Source organism: Lepidochelys kempii, chromosome 3 (genome assembly GCF_965140285.1).
Source record: "Lepidochelys kempii isolate rLepKem1 chromosome 3, rLepKem1.hap1, whole genome shotgun sequence".
Classification (NCBI taxonomy): Eukaryota; Metazoa; Chordata; order Testudines; family Cheloniidae; genus Lepidochelys; species Lepidochelys kempii.
In genome coordinates this window covers 197185483-197205209 of record NC_136382.1, presented here as the reverse complement: position 1 = coordinate 197205209, position 19727 = coordinate 197185483, and the positions used below count along the sequence as shown (strand labels likewise).

The following is a 19727-nucleotide window of genomic DNA, read 5'->3' as shown; positions in this document are numbered from 1 at the left end:
CCCAGAAGAGACCTTTTAAAACCCTCTTGAAAATTATAGTTTACTGACATGGCCAACAGGGCCATGCCACCATAACAATTAATTGCTACAAAACCCAATGTGTACTCTTAGTAACACCATCCTATCTCCAAATGTGTTATAACCAGGGTAATTATATTTGAGTTTATTGTACCTGTGACCCAAGTTACGTTAGCCTTATGCTAGTAATAGTGTTGTTATAAAAATCATACACTGAAGTGCTGGATGTTGCAAAGAACATATAAAGAACATCCGATGAAGTGAGCTGTAGCTCACGAAAGCTTATGCTCAAATAAATTGGTTAGTCTCTAAGGTGCCACTAGTACTCCTTTTCTTTTTGTAAAATGAACAAAGTTTGATACTGTAGAATTTAAAAACTCAGTTAATTTGATGCAAATAACAATAGTTTATAACTTTCTCAAAATAAAAAAAACAGGTAGTTAGAAACAACCATGCTACTCCGCGGCCCCCCTTATATTAGCATATATTCATTTATATTTCCATAGTTATCTAAAGTTTTCCTCCATACTAACTGAACTAGATTCTGAAACTCACACTTCATGGTGTTCACTGTTTCAGTGGAAAGTATGCCACTCCACATGTTGGAATGATTTGCTCAGGTCTTTAGAGTTAGTCTCTTTTTACTTCATTTTATCCTGGTCACTTCTCTTTTAGTTAAAGGTACTTAACTGTTAATTCTTTATAGGTTTAAATGTTTCAGAGGCATTTAGTGTGTACTATAAATTGGTGCTTTATTTTTTTCAAATAAAACAACAAAATAAGTCAGTTTTATTACAATCTGAATATGGCTACTTAGCGTGCACAATAGCAACTCTTAATTATTTGCTTTAAAGGAAAGCATTCCATAGTCTGAAACCTGTGCCAAAGGTCTGTATTCACCATTTTATGAACTTGTACCTGCAGGATGCTCAATGTTCTGGCCCTGATATAGGCACTGTGCTTAATTGCTTTGCAAGATCAGGACCAGAGCACTCAGCACCTGGCTAGAGAGAGCCATGTGTGTGACTGCGTAACTCCCATCAATGGTGCGAGTTCCTTCTGTTCTCAGTGGTTTGTCTTATTGTGTTTAATAGAACTGTAAATTTATGAAAGCAGGGGTTTTTTTTGGAGCTAATCATCAATACACACGCATGCATGCACACGCTGACTTCCAGGGGCGTTGGAGCAGATGTTTTATGATGATTGACTCAATTATTGTTTCTTTTCTTCTTTTAGGCCCATAGCTGGCAACCTGGAATCAAAAATCCGTACCGTGGTGTGGTGGTGTGGCCTGTTCCTGAAAACATTGAAATCACTGTGACACTTTTTAAGGTAGGTTTTTAATGTTTCATTTTAATTCATTTTATAAGGCATAAGATATTTCCTGAAGACTTACACACAGAAACGCCTTCTTTCGTGGGGCCTGATCCTGTGGTTCATGTCAAGTCATTATCTGCATACCTACAAGTTCACAGTTTAAGTATGAGAGAGAATTAAGACCCCTTGCAAACATTTAGCCATGTGCTTTAACCAACACATTCAAATAGTCCCATTGAACTCCTCAGGGCTGCTTGCGTCCATAAAATTAAGTACATGCTTATGTGTTTTCAGAATGTCAGTCTAATTTTCCATACAGCTGTAATACAGAGTAGTCCGTTTTGCCTAAAAACACTAAGCTGGTAGGAGTCAAAACTTTTTGTGCCTTGACTGTGTGCTACATCGTTGCAGTCATCGTATTCCTCGTTACATTTGTTCTGAAACAGAATCTATCTCCAAATAGTATAGCATTTCAGGTATGTTATAAAACCGTCACAGTGCTTGTTTAATTGCTATCTTAGGAATTCCTGGAAAACAGAACTATGTTGATGGGAAACATTTAAATAACAGAGAGAATTTTAGGTCTTTGTGTGGTCTGATTAAAGAAATGCTATTTGTTCTAGTATTTCAAAATGGTTTTATTACAGTGAATCTGTGTTCTTATCAGTTTTTGTACATTTAGTCCCAATTCTTATTTACACTGAGGCCCCTGTATGGTGCTTTGGCAGCAGGGCCAGCCCTTGATCAAATGGCGAAGGAGAATCATCTTCGGCACCTCCCCTCTGTTTGTTAAACTTTTGAATATCTTATTTTTTATTGCATTTCATGACTTTGATGCATGATTTGCATGCATGATTTATCCCTATCATATCCCTGTCATATAAGATGGAATTGCATGCTAGGATCTATAAATCGGTATTTATACATGCCATATATAAGCAAATAAAAAAATCATTTCCTCTAAGCTTATAGAAACTTTTTAATTTTAAGAATGACTGAAATGTACTAACATGAAGAAACTGAACTGTGCACCAACATTGGGTGGACCAGTATTAAATAGTGTAACGTAGGTGACAGCCTTAGAATGTTAACCTTTAGTTCCAAAAGTCGCTTTTCTCGCCTTTGCCCTCGCGAAATGAAGCACAGCGTCGAGGAGGTCTAAAGACTGGCCAGTGGCATTTTCAAGCCATTTTGACCATCATCAATCAAAGATATGTTTTAATGAGCCTGAGCTTTGAAAAGCTGCACTCAGCATCTGCAGCTGTGACTGGCAGCGTGAGCAGAATCCTCAAACCTATCCAAACAATAGGAAAAGTGTCCCCATGTGTCAGCATCTGGTGCAGGTCTGTATAATTGTTCAAGAGTGTCTTCCTGTCCACCAGCAGCTTACTAAGGTCATACAAAAACCCCAGGTCTTTTTGTGGTGCTTCATTAGTCCAAACCTTTCTTCAGTGGACACTTGAGCAGTGTCATCGAGCGAGCAAAAAAAGAAGTCTCCATTGAATTTTCCTCCAACCTTCCCATCACCTCATCTCTGCCCTCGTAACCAAACTGTCTCTTCTTCCAATGAATACGAGTTTCCTTGAAGACGGGCTCAACGCCTACGTTTTCCGCCATTTTTTTTTTTTACAGCAATGATGGCATCTTCAAATCCGTTGTCTCTGTAGACCACAACAAAATCAAAGCAGCTGCTCATCACAGTAGTAATGTTTGCGATGTCCATTGACTGAGTTTGTAATGCCTTGCTTACAGTGTTTACTTGGAGCAGGATATCGTGCCAAACCACAATTTAAATCAGAAGTTTGAAGTCAACGATCTGGTTTGCCAGGCTTTGAATCTCGTGTCGGATTCCAGCCTCGGCTTTACTTGACTGCACCAGTTCCATCGGGCATTGTAAACCTCAGTCACTTGGTAATTCGCTGGCCTAATGCTGTCAATGTGGCTCTGCCAGCGAGTGTCACTTAGTGGCTTCATGGTCAGATTTGTAGCATTGTCCGTGAGGATCTTCCATCTGATAGTTGATGCTGAAAACAGGCTGTATATCCTTTGCAGTGCTCCGAAGAGAGATACTGAATCTAAAGAAGATGCTGCTGCATCTGACGCAACCAGGCTGAGGGAATGGCAGCCACAAGGCACAAAGAAAGCTCTTGGATTCAGCGCAAGGATCCTGGCATGGATGCCACTGATTCTTCCCTTCATGTTCACGCCGTTGTTGTAGCCTTGGCCTCAGCAATCCTGAAGGTTTATTTTATTCTCATTCAAAACATTCATAAACAGGTCTGTTAGACCTATTCCAGTGGAGTCATCCACAGACTGGAAACAGATAGGGTTTCTTTATTTGGATACAGCCATCCTCGTCACCTTCAAATCTTACTGTAAATGACATCTTTTCCCTGTGACTAATGTCGGGAGTGCAGTCCGTTATTACAGCGCAGTACTTCGCTTTGCCAAGCTGTATCAATATGTTATCAAGCACCTTCCTTGCTGTAAGGTCAGTCATTTCATTTTGAATTGTTTTGCTGCAGAAATGGTCCATAGCTTCTTTGCGAACTACTCGATGTATTTCCCAAGGAGCTCTACCAAACTGAGGAAATTACTGTTGTTCAGTGAACAACTTATCAGAGGAGCCCCAGAAAGCCAACTTATTTTTGCCAGGAAGAGGGTAATTGAGATCAGATGCTAGAGTACATTCTTGCCATGCTGGGTTTCTGCATTAATAATGTGCTGGTTTTCTGCATCTGTTTGTTTGTTCAGCTTGAGTCTGGACTTGACCTCCATCCATTTGGAGTAGGCCATAAAATGGCTGGGCAATTTTTCATCTTGCTTCAGAGCATCAGCTAAGTTATGCCAGTAATTGTACCCGGATAGTGCAAGCAACGATCTGACATTCTTGTCAAATATTTTGCAACAAAACCAGAACACTTTGTCAGTTGATTATGAGTAAACTAGTCAAAGCCAATTCATTTTCTTGAGCACTCTTTCGCAGTGTGACCTTTGAGAAGAGTCGCTTCTGCTTATTTACTGGAAATGTCATATTCTCGATTTTTTTTCCCCAGTCTGTTCAAAATTGTTTGTTCAATATCGTCAGAGTTTAGGATCACCAGCCATGAAGCAGGATCTGATGTAGACATTTGTGGTATGCAGTTTTTCTCACTGCTGTTTCTGTCATCATTCGAGGTGGATTCTTTTTGATCATTTCTCTCCTTTTCGTGTAAACCACGTTTTTCTTTGTCATTACTCTCCTTTTTATGTAAGCCACATTCTTCTTTATCGGTTTCCTTTATGCCACCAGGAAAATTGGACAATTCTCCATCACTTTCCTCACATTTCCGTTCCTTATCTTCAGGTAAATCTGCTAATTCCTTAGTAATAGGACTTCCATCATTTATGCTTTGCACCTCAATTTCTTCTGCACTGGGACAATCGCTATTGCCTAAAGCCTGGTCTGTGTTGTCCTGTTTCAGATATTTTCCCATCAAATCTGCCCTTTGCTGCAAACTAGATTGCAGTTGAGCTTTTCACTTTGTATACTGAGCTGCTGAAGGCTATTTTTTGGGGCATTTTTTATTTTCTACGGGGGAAAACAAAATATTAGGGAGAGCAAAAGTCTATGTTCTGCCGTCTTAGAAAGTCATCAAACGTGTGTTAAGCATGGCAAAAGAAATAACAGTATTCTTTTATACTGTTGCTTAGACAGGGGTTCGATATATATCTCTGGCATCTCATTAACTATGTCCTTTATTAGTCACTACTTACACTCTTAAACGCACAAGTACACTTTCACAATTACACAGTAAAACAAGGTTCACAATATCGCAGTTGGTCTCTCACTTCACTTTGTTCTTATATCTCACTAATTGGTAACACCCTTCCCCTTATATATCCATGAGGGCATGACTGACAACATTCTAGGAGGTTTGAGGAAAATGTAATTCTCAGAAAGTCTGGAAGGTTCCATGAGATTCTACAAAGGTCCAGAACATTCTAGGAGGTCAGTGGAAAAATAAATCCACATATGGAATACCTGAAACATTTTACTTCAAACATTCTATTAACAACAAAAAACGCACCCCAAGCCCAGCACCCTCCGAGCCCGGCACCCCAGGTTGTTGCCTGGTTCACCTGCCCCTAAATCTGGCCCTGTTTGGCAGTGTAAAGTCATCTTAAAGCGAGTGTAAATAAGTTATACCCATTTCAAAGCCCTCCTGCGCTGCCAGAGTACTTAGTATAAGTGAGAATCACAACTTTTATAATTCAGATGTATTGACTTGATCCCTGTTACTTGATCTTTTTTTTTTTAATCAGTAAGCAAATGTAGTTAAACCTTGTCCTAAGCCTAAAAGCTCTAAACATACATTTTATGCCAAAGAAAACAGAGGAAGTGACATCACCCTTACTACAGGGACAGTTTCAGAGTAGCAGCCGTGTTAGTCTGTATTGTCAAAAAGAAAAGGAGTACTTGTGGCACCTTAGAGACTAATAAATTTAATTGAGCATAAGCTTTCGTGAGCTACAGCTCACTTCATCGGAGACATCTCTACGTAAAAAAATAAATGGATACAAATCAGACATAAAGAATTATAACATTCAAAACCAGTTGGAGAACACTTCAATCTCTTTGGTCACTCAATTACAGACCTAAACGTTGCAATTCTTCAACAAAAAAACTTCAAAAACAGACTCCAAGGAGAGACTGCTGAATTGGAATTAATTTGCAAACTGGATACAATTAACTTAGCCTTGAATAAAGACTGGGAGTGGATGGGTCATTATACAAAGTAAAACTATGTCCCCATGTTTATTCCCCCCCACCCCCTCCCCACTTTTCCTCAGATGTTCTTGTCCACTGCTGGAAATGGCCCACCTTGATTATCACTACAAAAGGTTCCCCCCCCCCCACTTCTGCTTAATAGCTCACCTTAAGTGATCACTCTAGTTACAGTTTTCAGAGTAACAGCCCTGTTAGTCTGTATTCGCAAAAAGAAAAGGAGTACTTGTGGCGCCTTAGAGACTAACCAATTTATTTGAGCATGAGCTTTCGTGAGCTACAGCTCACTTCATTGGATGCATACCGTGGAAACTGCAGCAGACTTTATATATACACAGAGAATATGAACCAATACCTCCTCCCACCCCACTGTCCTGCTGGTAATAGCTTAAAGTGATCATCAAGTTGGGCCATTTCCAGCACAAATCCAGGTTTTCTCACCCTCCACCCCCCCACACAAATTCACTCTCCTGCTGGTGATAGCCCATCCAAAGTGACAACTCTCCACACAATGTGCATGATAATCAAGTTGGGCTATTTCCTGCACAAATCCAGGTTTTCTCAGATCCCCCCCACTCCCATACACACACAAACTCACTCTCCTGCTGGTAATAGCTCATTCAAACTGACCACTCTCCAACTTTAAATCCAAGTTAAACCAGAACATCTGGGGGGAGGGGGGGGGTAGGAAAAAACAAGAGGAAACAGGCTACCTTGCATAATGACTTAGCCACACCCAGTCTCTATTTAAGCCTAAATTAATAGTATCCAATTTGCAAATGAATTCCAATTCAGCAGTTTCTCGCTGGAGTCTGGATTTGAAGTTTTTTTGTTTTAAGATAGCGACCTTCACTATACAAATACAACCGCATTTGCTCCAACCCCTCAGACAGAGACAAACACCTACAAGATCTCTGTCAAGCTTTCTTACAACTACAATACCCACCTGCAGAAGTAAAGAAACAGATTGATAGAGCCAGAAGAGTTCCCAGAAGTTACCTACTACAGGACAGGCCTAACAAAGAAAATAACAGAACGCCACTAGCCGTCACCTTCAGCCCCCAACTAAAACCCCTCCAACGCATTATTAAGGATCTACAACCTATCCTAAAGGATGACCCAGCACTCTCACAAATCTTGGGAGACAGGCCAGTCCTTGCCTACAGACAGCCCCACAACCTGAAGCAAATACTCACCAACAACCACATACCACACAACAGAACCACTAACCCAGGAACTTATCCTTGCAACAAAGCCCGTTGCCAACTGTGTCCACATATCTATTCAGGGGACACCATCACAGGGCCTAATAACATCAGCCACACTATCAGAGGCTCGTTCACCTGCACATCCACCAATGTGATATATGCCATCATGTGCCAGCAATGCCCCTCTGCCATGTACATTGGTCAAACTGGACAGTCTCTACGTAAAAGAATAAATGGACACAAATCAGATGTAAAGAATTATAACATTCATAAACCAGTCGGAGAACACTTCAATCTCTCTGGTCACGCAATTACAGACATGAAGGTCGCTATCTTAAAACAAAAAAACTTCAAATCCAGACTCCAGCGAGAAACTGCTGAATTGGAATTCATTTGCAAATTGGATACTATTAATTTAGGCTTAAATAGAGACTGGGAGTGGCTAAGTCATTATGCAAGGTAGCCTGTTTCCTCTTGTTTTTTCCTCCCCCCCACCCCCCCCAGATGTTCTGGTTTAACTTGGATTTAAAGTTGGAGAGTGGTCAGTTTGAATGAGCTATTACCAGCAGGAGAGTGAGTTTGTGTGTGTATGGGGGTGGGGGGGATGTGAGAAAACCTGGATTTGTGCAGGAAATAGCCCAACTTGATTATCGTGCACATTGTGTGGAGAGTTGTCACTTTGGATGGGCTATCACCAGCAGGAGAGTGAATTTGTGTGGGGGGGTGGAGGGTGAGAAAACCTGGATTTGTGCTAGAAATGGCCCACCTGATGATCACTTTAGATAAGCTATTACCAGCAGGACAGTGGGGTGGGAGGAGGTATTGGTTCATATTCTCTGTGTATATATAAAGTCTGCTGCAGTTTCCACGGTATGCATCCGATGAAGTGAGCTCTAGCTCACGAAAGCTCATGCTCAAATAAATTGGTTAGTCTCTAAGGTGCCACAAGTACTCCTTTTCTAGTTACAGTGTGTATGGTAACACCCATTGTTTCATGTTCTCTATGTATATAAATCTCCCCACTGTATTTTCCACTGAATGCATCCGATGAAGTGAGCTGTAGCTCACGAAAGCGTATGCTCAAACAAATTTGTTAGTCTCTAAGGTGCCACAAGTCCTCCTGTTCTTTTTGCAGGCACAGTGTAATCCTGGTTTCACCAGCCAGGAAGGAGAGGGCATAGTCATTCTCCTGATCCATTTTTAAAGCTGTTTTAGTTTAACGCTGAATACTTTTCATTTCTCTCTGGCCCCACCCCCTAAAAGAAAATTACACATGGGTTATAAAATTGTATCCCATAAATACCATAAAATATGTTTTAAAACAGATAAGGTACAGGGCCCCTGAAAATGGGGGGGAAATCCTTAATCTCTTCTGTGGTAGAAAAAGAACATTGGGGTCAAGTTAGGTAAGTGTAGTGCTGTACTCTGCCCTTTGGAAGTTTTGCGTTTGATTCCCACTCTCTCTTACTCTGGGGTGAGATGGTCAGGAAGTGCTGCAGACGTATCACACTTACCCCATGGGTTGGCTGCTGGTGGAGAAGTGAAAAAGGAAGTGCCTAATGTCACACAGTAACAATCCTTCTGGACAGTTGAAGAGTGGATTAATTGATTTGGAAGGCAGTCATATTTATATCTGGTCCTTAACCAGAAAGATGGAGGCTTTAACACTTGAAGTCCTAAAGGTCAAAAAGTATTGGCTGTCTTAACAGCTCTTTAGTGGAAGTGAAAGATCCACTAAAAAGAACTCAGTGTGAAGGGAGAGTCTGCTATAGATTTAATACTTGGCATGAGTATATTCAATGTGGCCCTGTCTTCTAACAAACAGCAATTGTTTGTGTTGATTAAAGTATTAAAATCACAGGCAAGCTGCCGGCTTTATATCCATGTTGGCAAAGTGAAACATGTTGCTCTTACAAGCTTTATAAGAATCAAAGATAACGTACTAACACAGTGCTGCTGTTTGGTAAGCAGTGATCTGAAATAGTAGTGTAGGAATAGAGCAGACTCCAAAATAGCCATGTGTTTTGGGACATGATACATAGGGTAGTGGCTCTGAATTTGGAGTGGCTGTTGAAATATGTTACTGGTAGGATTAGGAGATAAATCTAGGCTTCAAGTACTGATGAGAATATTAGGAATATCCTCTTCGGTAGTCACCAGTGTATACTTGAGAACTTACGAGTAAAGTGTATGTGATTAGTCAAGAGACCTGATATTTTGTTATCTAAAAGTTCTTATTTTGTGCTATTAGCTTGTTTCGTACGTTATGTTTGTATTTCACACACATGCACAGCTGTGTATTGAAGAGGTGATACCTCCTCCTGCCCACTCCCATTTCAAAAGATATTCATCAAATTGATTTTTGGATTGATGATAAAGCTTTATAATGCTCCAAGTCGTTTAAGAGAAGCATGGTACTGAAATATAAATTCATCAACCTTTCTCAGCTATTTCTAGTTTCTGTCCTGCTAGCTAATTTAAATAAAAAGTTCTTTCTGTTCTGTAAGATTGTCTTCGTTCTTTAGCATACTCTACATTTCTATCTCAGTTATGTTTTGAAATTGTCAACCAAGATGGGAAGGAAGAAGTATTGTGAAATTTACCTTTGTGATTTGTAATGCTTTCATAGAACAGGAAATGCTTTTTGGCTTATGTATCACCTTAGAAGTTCTTTTTTAGGGTCACTATGCAATACAGGTTTAACTTATTTTAAATCACTTGCAAATATATATATATAGAGTGTGTGTGTGTGTATATATATATATATATAATGAGAAATATTCAGTGTCATGTAAGTCACATGCAGAAAAGCTATATGAATATACTATTTGTGAAGAACTGTGAAGGTTTAAGCCACAGTATCACTTTTCCTAGGTTTAAGAACCAAAATAATACTTTGGTGGAAAAATTACTCTTTCTTTCTGGCTAGGAATAGACTTCATTCCTATAGTGGTGGTGGTTTGTTTTTTGGTTTTTTTTGGGGGGGGGGGCAGCAGTACATATGGTTTATCATACAGATATAGGGTCTCAGGCCTTGTCTACACTACCAAGTTTTGTCGCCAAAAATTGCTTTTTGGCAACAAAACAGCAAGAGTGTACACACTATAATGGAACTTTTGTAGCAAAAAATGCCCAGTTTTGGCAACAAAAAACTTCCACTCCTAGGAGAGACTTTTTTTGTCTTTTCCCCTCCATTTATTGTTGACAAAGAGCCAGTGTAGACACTGCTGATCGTTTTGTCGACAGAACTGGCTTCCGCCAGTATCCCACAATGCCTGCCCTGATTGCTCTGCTCAGTGTTTTGATCTCTGCTGCCCTTCAGGCATGCACCCCTCCCCTTTCAAAGCTCCGAAGTATCTGTGTGCTGCTCCATTTGGGGAACAAACAAAGAGTGAATCATTGGAATGCTCCCTTGTGCAGGGCATAACAGAACACAACAGCAGACAGACTGCTGCTGGAGGGGGAGGGGGACAGACTGCTGTGCTGCTTTGCCTTTCCTCAACACGGAGAGCTCACAGAGCTACTCATGATGCTGCTCTCGGCAGCGGAGGGGGCTGAGGGAGAAATTGGGAGAGAATCCCAAGATGTGCAGCGATCCGCTCTTCCTTCCCACAACACTGCATTGTGGGATATATACCCACAGTGCATTGCTCACCCTGTCAATGATGGTGTCCCCAATGTGGACGTGATCTGTCAGCAGAGGGAGCAAGTGTGAACGCCCTTCGGCAATTTTTGTTTTGTTGGCTTTTGGGTGTCGACATAAGTTTTGTCAGCAAAACTTGGTAATGTAGACAAGCCCTTAGAAAGGGAAAAAATTGCCTGTTCCTCATTCTTTTTCTCTCCCATCCACAAATTATTTATTTTTTTAGAATTGTTAAAGGGCACCCATCTGAGCACAGAAGTTTTAAATAGCACGAGTAACTAAGATTTGAAGGGAAGATTTTTCAAAGGCAGAAGTGGGGATGGGCAGAAGTGTTAGACACCTATCTTCCCTTTGTGTCTTTGAAAATTTCCTGTGCAGACAACCCAGAGTACAGCTCTTAACAGATGAACTTTACGCTTTGATTCAAGTGCTACCATCTGATTTCACATGCCAAACACTTACAAGCAGTTTCTACACAGCTCACTGGAAGGGAGGCTTCTGTAGTATAAGGTGATCATGTTACAATGTAGTAGTGGATGGTGTGCGCTGAGAGTAGGCGTAAGGTGGCCTACATTAGACTTAAGCTTGACTTAAAAAAATTGAATTGGGAGGTGTTTTAGAGCTCTACATTGGTATTTTAAATTTAAGATGATTCAGTAAGTTGCAGTCAGTTAGGATCTTCTGAATTCAGGAGGTAAGTCAGGAGGAGAAGTGTGAAGTAGCCTCATGGCAAAGACAGCAGGATGACTGTGAATATGTGTGTGTGAGTAATCTATAGCTGTTGGCTGCTTCTGAAGCTAAAGCCTATAAAGTTAATTTTTAAAATTGAACGATGCTGGGGGAAATACATTTGTTGCTCTCATCACCTCAGTTCCTTTTTGCCTCTCCATTGCATGTATTGGGTACAAGGGTTCTCTGTTTTTATTAGGCAGTGCACCAGCTAACAACGGTGCACGCATCTGGGAACTCATTGCCTAATAAAAAAGGAGTATCCCTCTCATTTAAGTCTTTTAAATTCTTCTTAGGCCATTTTCTCCTTAGCAGAAAGACTCAATTTGCTGATGAAACTGTGGCTTTAGATAAACAATGTCCCAAGCAAGAGAAAAGGAGTACTTGTGGCACCTTAGAGACTATATTTGAGCATAAGCTTTCATGAGCTACAGCTCACTTCATCGGATGCATTCAGTCAAGCAAGAGACTAGTTTGTGTTCACAAAGCCTTCTCTTCCTCGTACCCTTTGTATACCCCATGATGTAGAGTTGTGTTTATAAATTGACAGATACATGCACCTTCTGAGCATGCTCCCGTACTGTAATAGTCCATTTAACTGGTTTATTTTATTTTGGTTTGAATTCATCTGTCTCCTACCCTTCAGAGTGGAAAATATGGTGATGCCAATAGCCCGTATTAACTATATATAGTGTAAGTTGAAACCATTCTTTAGGCTGATATATAGTGTTGCACAGAATAATGGTATTATGGCAAGGACACCATCAAGCTACAGTACTTTTGGCACCCTCACATCTCTTCATGGTAAATAATCCTAGTAGGTGTGCTTCAGCAGCACCCAGAAAGGTTCATAATGGGAGAAAGCTTCACTTAGAGACAAGAAAATCCCTTTCTCCTCACACCCTTTTCACTTTGAAGAAGGATGTGTGCCGAATATAGGGAGAAAACCGAAACCTGCTTTCGGATTCTTGTAGGGCCAAGTGGAATTTTAATTATGGGATTGTTTCATAATCAGTCATAATTTAAACCAGTTTTTACAGTTATTATCTTAATATGAGCTGTTATTAACAGTTGTACAGTCATGTTTTGCTTGATTCTTAAATACTCATAGTATGAGCAAACAGTGCTTATCATAAAACTTAAGTTTATAAGCACTGTCATTTATTGGTGTGCTTTTTTCCACCTTCATTAATTGTGATATAATATTTAAATACTGAGGAGTAACAGAATGTCTTTAATAGTTTTATATTTATTGTTAGACTGTAAAGTAATAGCGAGAGCCCTTCAGTGTTTAATTTAGGCCACCTTTTAAAATTTCCTAGCCTCTTTCTCCCCCTCATGTCAGACCCAAATGCAGATTTTGAAAAGTATATGTTAACTATAATTAAACAAAATGCAATAATCTAATCTGTATAATGATGCCCCACAGCAGGATATGTATACTGGAGTTATTTACTAATGCCTTCACTGCTTTACAATACGTGTTCAAAGCACTGTACAAGCCTTAACTAATTAACTCTACCAGCAACCTTATGAGGTAGATATTCTCCCTTTTTACAGATGGGGAAACCAAACAAAGAGGTTATGCGACTTTCCAACAGAAACGCAGCCAGTGGTAGAGCTGGAGTTAGAGTACTAATGCCTTTTCCCCAAACTTGTGTTTATTCCTCTAACCGTCAATTCAGCGGTCCATCCATGTTCACCAAAGGACTTAAGCTCATGTTTAACTTAAAGCATGTTTTGAAGTCCCACTGGAATTTAAAGTGAAGCATGTGCTAAATTAAGAGCTTTGCTGAATAGGTATGCACATGCTCAGATTATTTTCTGAATTAGAGGCCCTAGATCCCAATTCTTTCAAAACTGGTACAGGCTTTACGTCCACACTAAAGTTGTACCAAGTTAACTCGAGCTATTAAAACCTTATTTGCTTAAATCAGTGCAACCCTCTTATGTGGACTCTCTTAAATAGGTTTATATCACTTTAGATTAAGTCGGTAAGCTAAATCAATGTAAGGCACTCTTAAACAACACCCACACAGGGGTTGCACCAAAATTAAATCAATTTCTAAACTGATTTAGTTAAATTGGTACAATGCATGTGTGAAGAGAAGGTCAGAGTGCTGCTTCAAGTGCATGTAACAGTATCCAAGCACCACATCTAGGGTGAAAATATGAGTTTTTATTTTATAAAACTAAGGTAGAGTGATTCCATGTGAATACTAAAACAAAGATGTGTATTAATGCTTTGCATGAAGAGTTTGGTCTGTTACTTCAGAATGGTAAAAATGTTGAAGTTTGCCATGGAACAATAATTATCCACCAGACTCTCCTGATTGTGAGAGCTCTGGAAAAAGAGGATACATTTCTTTTAGGTACATAGGAGTAAGTCACGAACTGTAATATTAAGAATTCACAGTGACATGTACACACTGGCCAAAAGTATGTTTGTTTTTAAAGTGTCTAAAGCTCATGTTGCTGCTTGAAGAGAATTAGCAGTAGCAACTTCATCTGAAGGCTGTAGCTCAGAGAACTTTAATTCAGTAGCTCCCTTTTTAACTTAGTCCCGAAATACTGTGTGTGTCAGAAATACTGTGTGAAAGTCCCTGAAATGCAAGGAACCATTACTGCCAGGTAAGGAACAAGACGGGATAGAATAGGGAGAGGCACATGCTGCACGAGAAAGTAAAGTTTGGAGAGAACCATTCATACAAAGCAGCAATGAAACAAGTACCCACAACATTACCAGTCAAACCAAGCTTTTTATAGGGGCTTCAATAAGTATTTCCCCAAGGAAGACTTCCCTTCAGTCTGCTACCACTTATTTAATGTGATTCTCTGGTAGAGGTTAAGGTTTGCACTTTAAATGCCGAATGTATTTGTATCAGTTTAGAAGAGAACAGTGGCTTGTCTTGACACAGTGGTGGATCTTCAGTGGTAGAGAAAAAGGCAGTCTAGACCTCATAGTGTGTAAGTTGTAAGACCCGTAAAGTGAAGACTTGACAAGTGCGCTTGACTACTGTGATCAGTAAGGTTTTCTGGGTTTGTGGGGGGCTAATGCCATAAATGTCTGCAAAATATAACCTTTTAAAAATATTTTTTCTGATCCATATAATTGAGAAGAAAACAAGCTGAATGTGACCTGAGTCTAAACCAGTGCAGTGCTGTCTCCTAAATCTGCAGATGAACAACTCCAGTGCCTCTGATGCAGCTGAAAGCTTTCCCAGAACTCTGCAGAATGAAAACTGTGACGGGTTTTCTAGGCTATTAATGAGATCTCTTCCTTGTAAGCAGCAGTAAAACTGACAAGTTTTGGGACAGTTTTTAAATCTTCTGCAGCTTAGAAAAGCTATGTATAAATGCAGAAGCAGAAGGAGGACCCAAGGTTGGAGACTGGTATGGAGTAGCATAATTGAACACTCAGGGCAAAATTAAGCCGCCTTAAGTTACATTGACATACAGCCACCGCAGTAATTAAATTGGCTTTGTGTGTTCACACTATGTTCTTTCTGTCAGTGGTGCATGGCCTCACCAGGTGTGCTTGCGCCAATTTAACTGTCAGTGTGGGGCATTGTGGGGCACTGACAGCTGGAGCTCGGCCTCCAGTGCAGGGTTTGGGCTCTCAGCCTTAGAGGGAAGTGCTCAGGCTGTCAGATTCCAGGGACTGACAGCCAGAAGAGTCTGAAAGGCAGCAACAGGCAATGTAAGAGTCTACACTGACACTGTATCAAACTAATTACATCAACCTAAGCACTACGCCTCTCGCAGAGGTGGTGGTGTTATGTCAGTGTAGTGGGCAACTTACATCAGCGGAAGCTACATTTTAGTGTAGACCCTCCAGAGTTAGGTCGACTAGTAGTATAGACCAGGCCACACCCTCCAACAGTTCAAGTGAAAGGGAGTAAGAAAGGATGTGCTGAGGTGACTGATACATTTGACAAACCTCACTCAACTCGAAATGGCTGTTGGTTGGGGAAGTTGCTGCCCAGCTATTCTCTCGCCGTTTCCTCCTACCATTGCAAATATGGAAATTACTTCGAAGACCTACAGAATTTAATGGAGACTGCTAGCCTTTCTCTGGGCTTTTGGAATCCTCCCATTGATTCTATATCAGGGATCTAATTCTCTGTTAAATTCTGTGTTGAATGAGGTGAGCTCTGAGCAACAGAGTGCAGAGTGAGAAATCTGCTATATTAGAATCTACTGCTGCAGTTCCCCTTTCTCTTGCTCAGGAGGGCTGTAGCTTCCATGACAGTTGGAAACAGGGGCACTGGAACAGGGCGGGCAGGAGATTTCCTGAGCCTGTCACCTAGCACTGCCAGGGACTGTTCTGTCAGAAAGGCTGGTGTATCACAGACTCTAATGACCCTGTGAGGAGACAACAGTTACGCTTCTGAACTACTAGCCAAAGCCGAGAAAGATGGTGTCCCAAAGCAGGGTTCTTGGGCTGAACTCTTGTAGGAATCCTATCCTTTCCCCAGCAAGTTGCGGGGAGGCTTGGCTTCTCATGTGCATATTGCTCTTGGACGTTGGGTGGCTTCTTTCATAGTAGCCCTCTGGCTATTAGGTATCTAGAAAGTTTTTTGAGATTTATGTGTAATGGAGTTAGTGGAGGGTGGAGATAAGGGTGTGGTTGGTAGCAGTGTGATAAGGTGAGGAGAGAGAGATGAGATAAATTAGAAAAGAGAAGTGGGGGAGACAAGGTTATCTCTTGAGGTTAACCTCAGAGTGCTGATTTTTACATTTATAAAATAAGTTCTTGTAAAGGAAGAAGAGCAATTTACAGAAGCTTAAGTGAAATTTGACAGTCTTTCAGTCCATTTATCTAAGGGCTCGTAATTCCCATTTCAAGATGAAACCGTAATAAATACTGGGCAAAGAATGTAATTGTTTGCATTTAGTTTTGTTTAAAACTAAAAAGTCAACTAAACTAAAAACCTGTGTAGTGTAGACTTATGTGCTGGGGCTAGGGTGAACAGGGTTTGGGCTTAGAGGGACGTTAAGGCAGGTTAATGTCAACTTTACTTGTGTGCCTCTGTTTTTCAAGATTTAAGCATCATTTGCCATTGAGTGTGTATGGAATTTATTCCCCTTAGACAACTTTTGCTGTATTTATTCATTATGTGTGTCCTGTTGAGACACACTGGTATAGTTAAGGTGAGCCAGAGTTTTACAGGTTGCTATGGGCATTTGAGCCCACCTGCTGGATTTTACAGGAAAAACTGCTCTTCCAACACCACATTTTGAATCAACTGTATCACAACCCGGTTACAAACAGGTGATAAGTTGTAGTGTGCTTTCTGGGTCCTTCACAAGTAGGGAAGGAATATATGCATTGTGGTATGTCTGCCGGATGGGCTTCAGTAGACTAAAAATTTTAGATGTTACTATACATGGGCTAAAGTGATTTTTTTTTCTTTATAACTATTATTTAGCCAGGTTTTTTTTCAATCTGGGTAAAGCATACCCCCTTCACTGAGGACTCCTTACATACTAGATTTGAAGCGCCAAAATTCAACCACTTGAGTTTTGTGGGAGGGCAATAGTTGGGGAGTGAGGAGAAGAAGTAAGATTTTATTTTGAAAGCGGGGGTTGGGGGGGAGATTTTTTTTTTTCTGCCAGTGTAAATCCAAAACAGATGAAAGGATTTGCTCAACTTTAAACATGTCACCATTTAGCAGAGAGCAAGCATTGAAAATGTCAGCCCCAAAGGGGAACATGTCAGAGCGTGTGGAAATGAGAATGAAATGGAAACTGTATTATAACCATAAATGTAGAGGTACCTATTGATGACTACTACAACAAAGTTATTGAGTAAGTAGGAAGTGACAATACATATGCTTCAGTGGAATTCTAAATAAATCGTTATAGCAACAAGAATGAAGCAAGAGTAGTTTGCTATCTCATCAGAACCCTGAGGTGTATGTGCAGAGCTGTCCCTTGAGAATGGTGAATCTGGGTGTCCGCTCCGGGCCCCACGCTTCCCCAGTCCCAGAAGTGAAAGGTCGGTCCTGGAAGTGATGGATTCGTCACTTCTGCCCCGGGCCCTGCACCCCCCTAGGGACGGGCCTGTGAATAGATTTATTCAGAGTTTTCCATATTTGAGGGATATTAAAGATTAGCAACACATATTTTTAATTAAAACACATACATAAAGTTTGTAATCTGCTTTAAAGAGGAAATGTACAGCATGTGTGCTAAATATGAATCCTTTTAATGATGTATTGTTATGCCTTCTGGCATTTTTATTTTTGTAAGACTTTGTTAGAGAAATACAAAAAAGGAAAACTGTAGTTTGATTTTAACTGTTTGACTTGGGTCATTTTATTTTTTAAAATGCATTTTTTATTAATTATATGAAAAAGTACTTACATCATACTTTAACAGCATGTGAGAACTGTGCACCTAAATGAATAAGTAACCTTTGCAATATAAAACTGTACTGCATCCATATCCATAAGATATCAGAAATACACTAGCAAAAGGCCTGATTCTGTAAACATTACAGGTTTGATCTAGCATCAGTTGAAGTCAATGGAAAGGCTTCAGTTTCCTTCAAAGGGCCTTCGATGAAATCCTACATGAACAAAAATATTGTTGATTTTGGTTGCAAGATTGTTCCCTGATTTTATAAGTGGTAGAGGTATAAGCTCTCACAGAAAATAACCTCCCTCCCCACCCACCCGCAGAAAAGCTAGACAAAATATTAAAGATATTAGTCACTTATTTTATCAGGCAGTAGGATATTAAAACATAGAATGATTAATGCTCTCTTTATGAAGCTTCCATACTATATTAAAGAGCATTTTTTAAAAACAAGGTAATAACCCTAGGTTAAATCATTAAAATGACAAGTATTAGCAGCTGGATGGTGGAAAATGGTTTATGTGCTATTGATATGAGGTATAGTAAGTCAGCCAAGTCATCGTACAATTTCATTAATTTTGTTTATGTACAGTAGTCCTACAAAGTTAATTAAAATGATGAACATGTTATTATGTGATCTTATAATTACAAGTACCTTAATTTCAGCATGGGGCTATCCAGAGATATACCTTCTGTGTGTATCTTAAATCGTTATAACTTATGGCTAATAGTTCTTTCTTTTTTTAACTTAATTAAAGTCATATTGGATGGTTTGTAGCTAGTTGCTGGCAACATTTGTTTTGACTTTTTGTACTCTAAATGCACCTCACAGTAACTGATGTCATATATATTTTAAAACACACATTTTACTGCTATGACCTTTGTAGCCATTAAATATAGCCCCATTACAACAGTTAGCAAACAATCAGACTGATGAAGAACAATGCATCCGATGAAGTGAGCTGTAGCTCACGAAAGCTTATGCTCAAATAAATTTGTTAGTCTCTAATGTGCCACAAGTACTCCTTTTCTTTTTGCGGATACAGACTAACACAGCTGCTACTCTGAAACTCATCTAGCTAAGGTGCCAAGAACTCTTCAGGAAATTGAGCCCAACCTGCTGGATTTTTCAGGAAGGACTGCTCTTCAACTGTCTCCATAGCATAGTATAGTATTTATAATGTGTGTAATATGACACTTCTAGAGAAACACTATCACAATGGAGGAATCACAATCACTATATAACTACACAGTCACTATCACAAAAGAGAGGAATTATTTAACAGAGTAAGTATTCTGACTTCTTGATGTGGAAATCGCTAAGTATTCCTTTTCAGCAGTTATTTGTAAGCTAGTTATTTACAAGGTCATTAATTATATTCATTTTAGAGAGATGCCTCGTCAAGGGATCCTCCAATCCATTTGTAAGGAAGATAACATACTGTTGCACAGTGCTTCCTTAATGATTCTGTATTGACCTGGAACAAAATGAAAAATTAAGAAAAGCATGGATGGTTAGGAAGAGAGTAGTTCAAAGTGAGTTGAGAAGGAAGGATAATACAGTCTTGTAGCATGCTTGAAAGAAAAGAGGTGGTATGGATTAGGGTAAAGAAAGAAGCAAAACCTCTGTTCAGTTTTATACTTCAATTTACAGTGATAGAATAAATTTGTTTAATAGATT

General features: G+C 39.8%; 1 protein-coding gene across 12 annotated transcripts in view; it reads left to right on the top strand.

Annotated features, from left to right (window-relative positions):
* Positions 1-19727, top strand: part of EHBP1 (EH domain binding protein 1) — a 402075-nt gene that overhangs the window by 144814 nt on the left and 237534 nt on the right. For all 12 annotated transcript variants that reach the window (XM_078852347.1, XM_078852346.1, XM_073339539.2 and 9 more), the window contains one exon: positions 1255-1350. In XM_078852347.1, coding sequence (XP_078708473.1) covers positions 1255-1350 — 96 coding nt within the window. The remainder of the gene's footprint in view (positions 1-1254; positions 1351-19727) is intronic.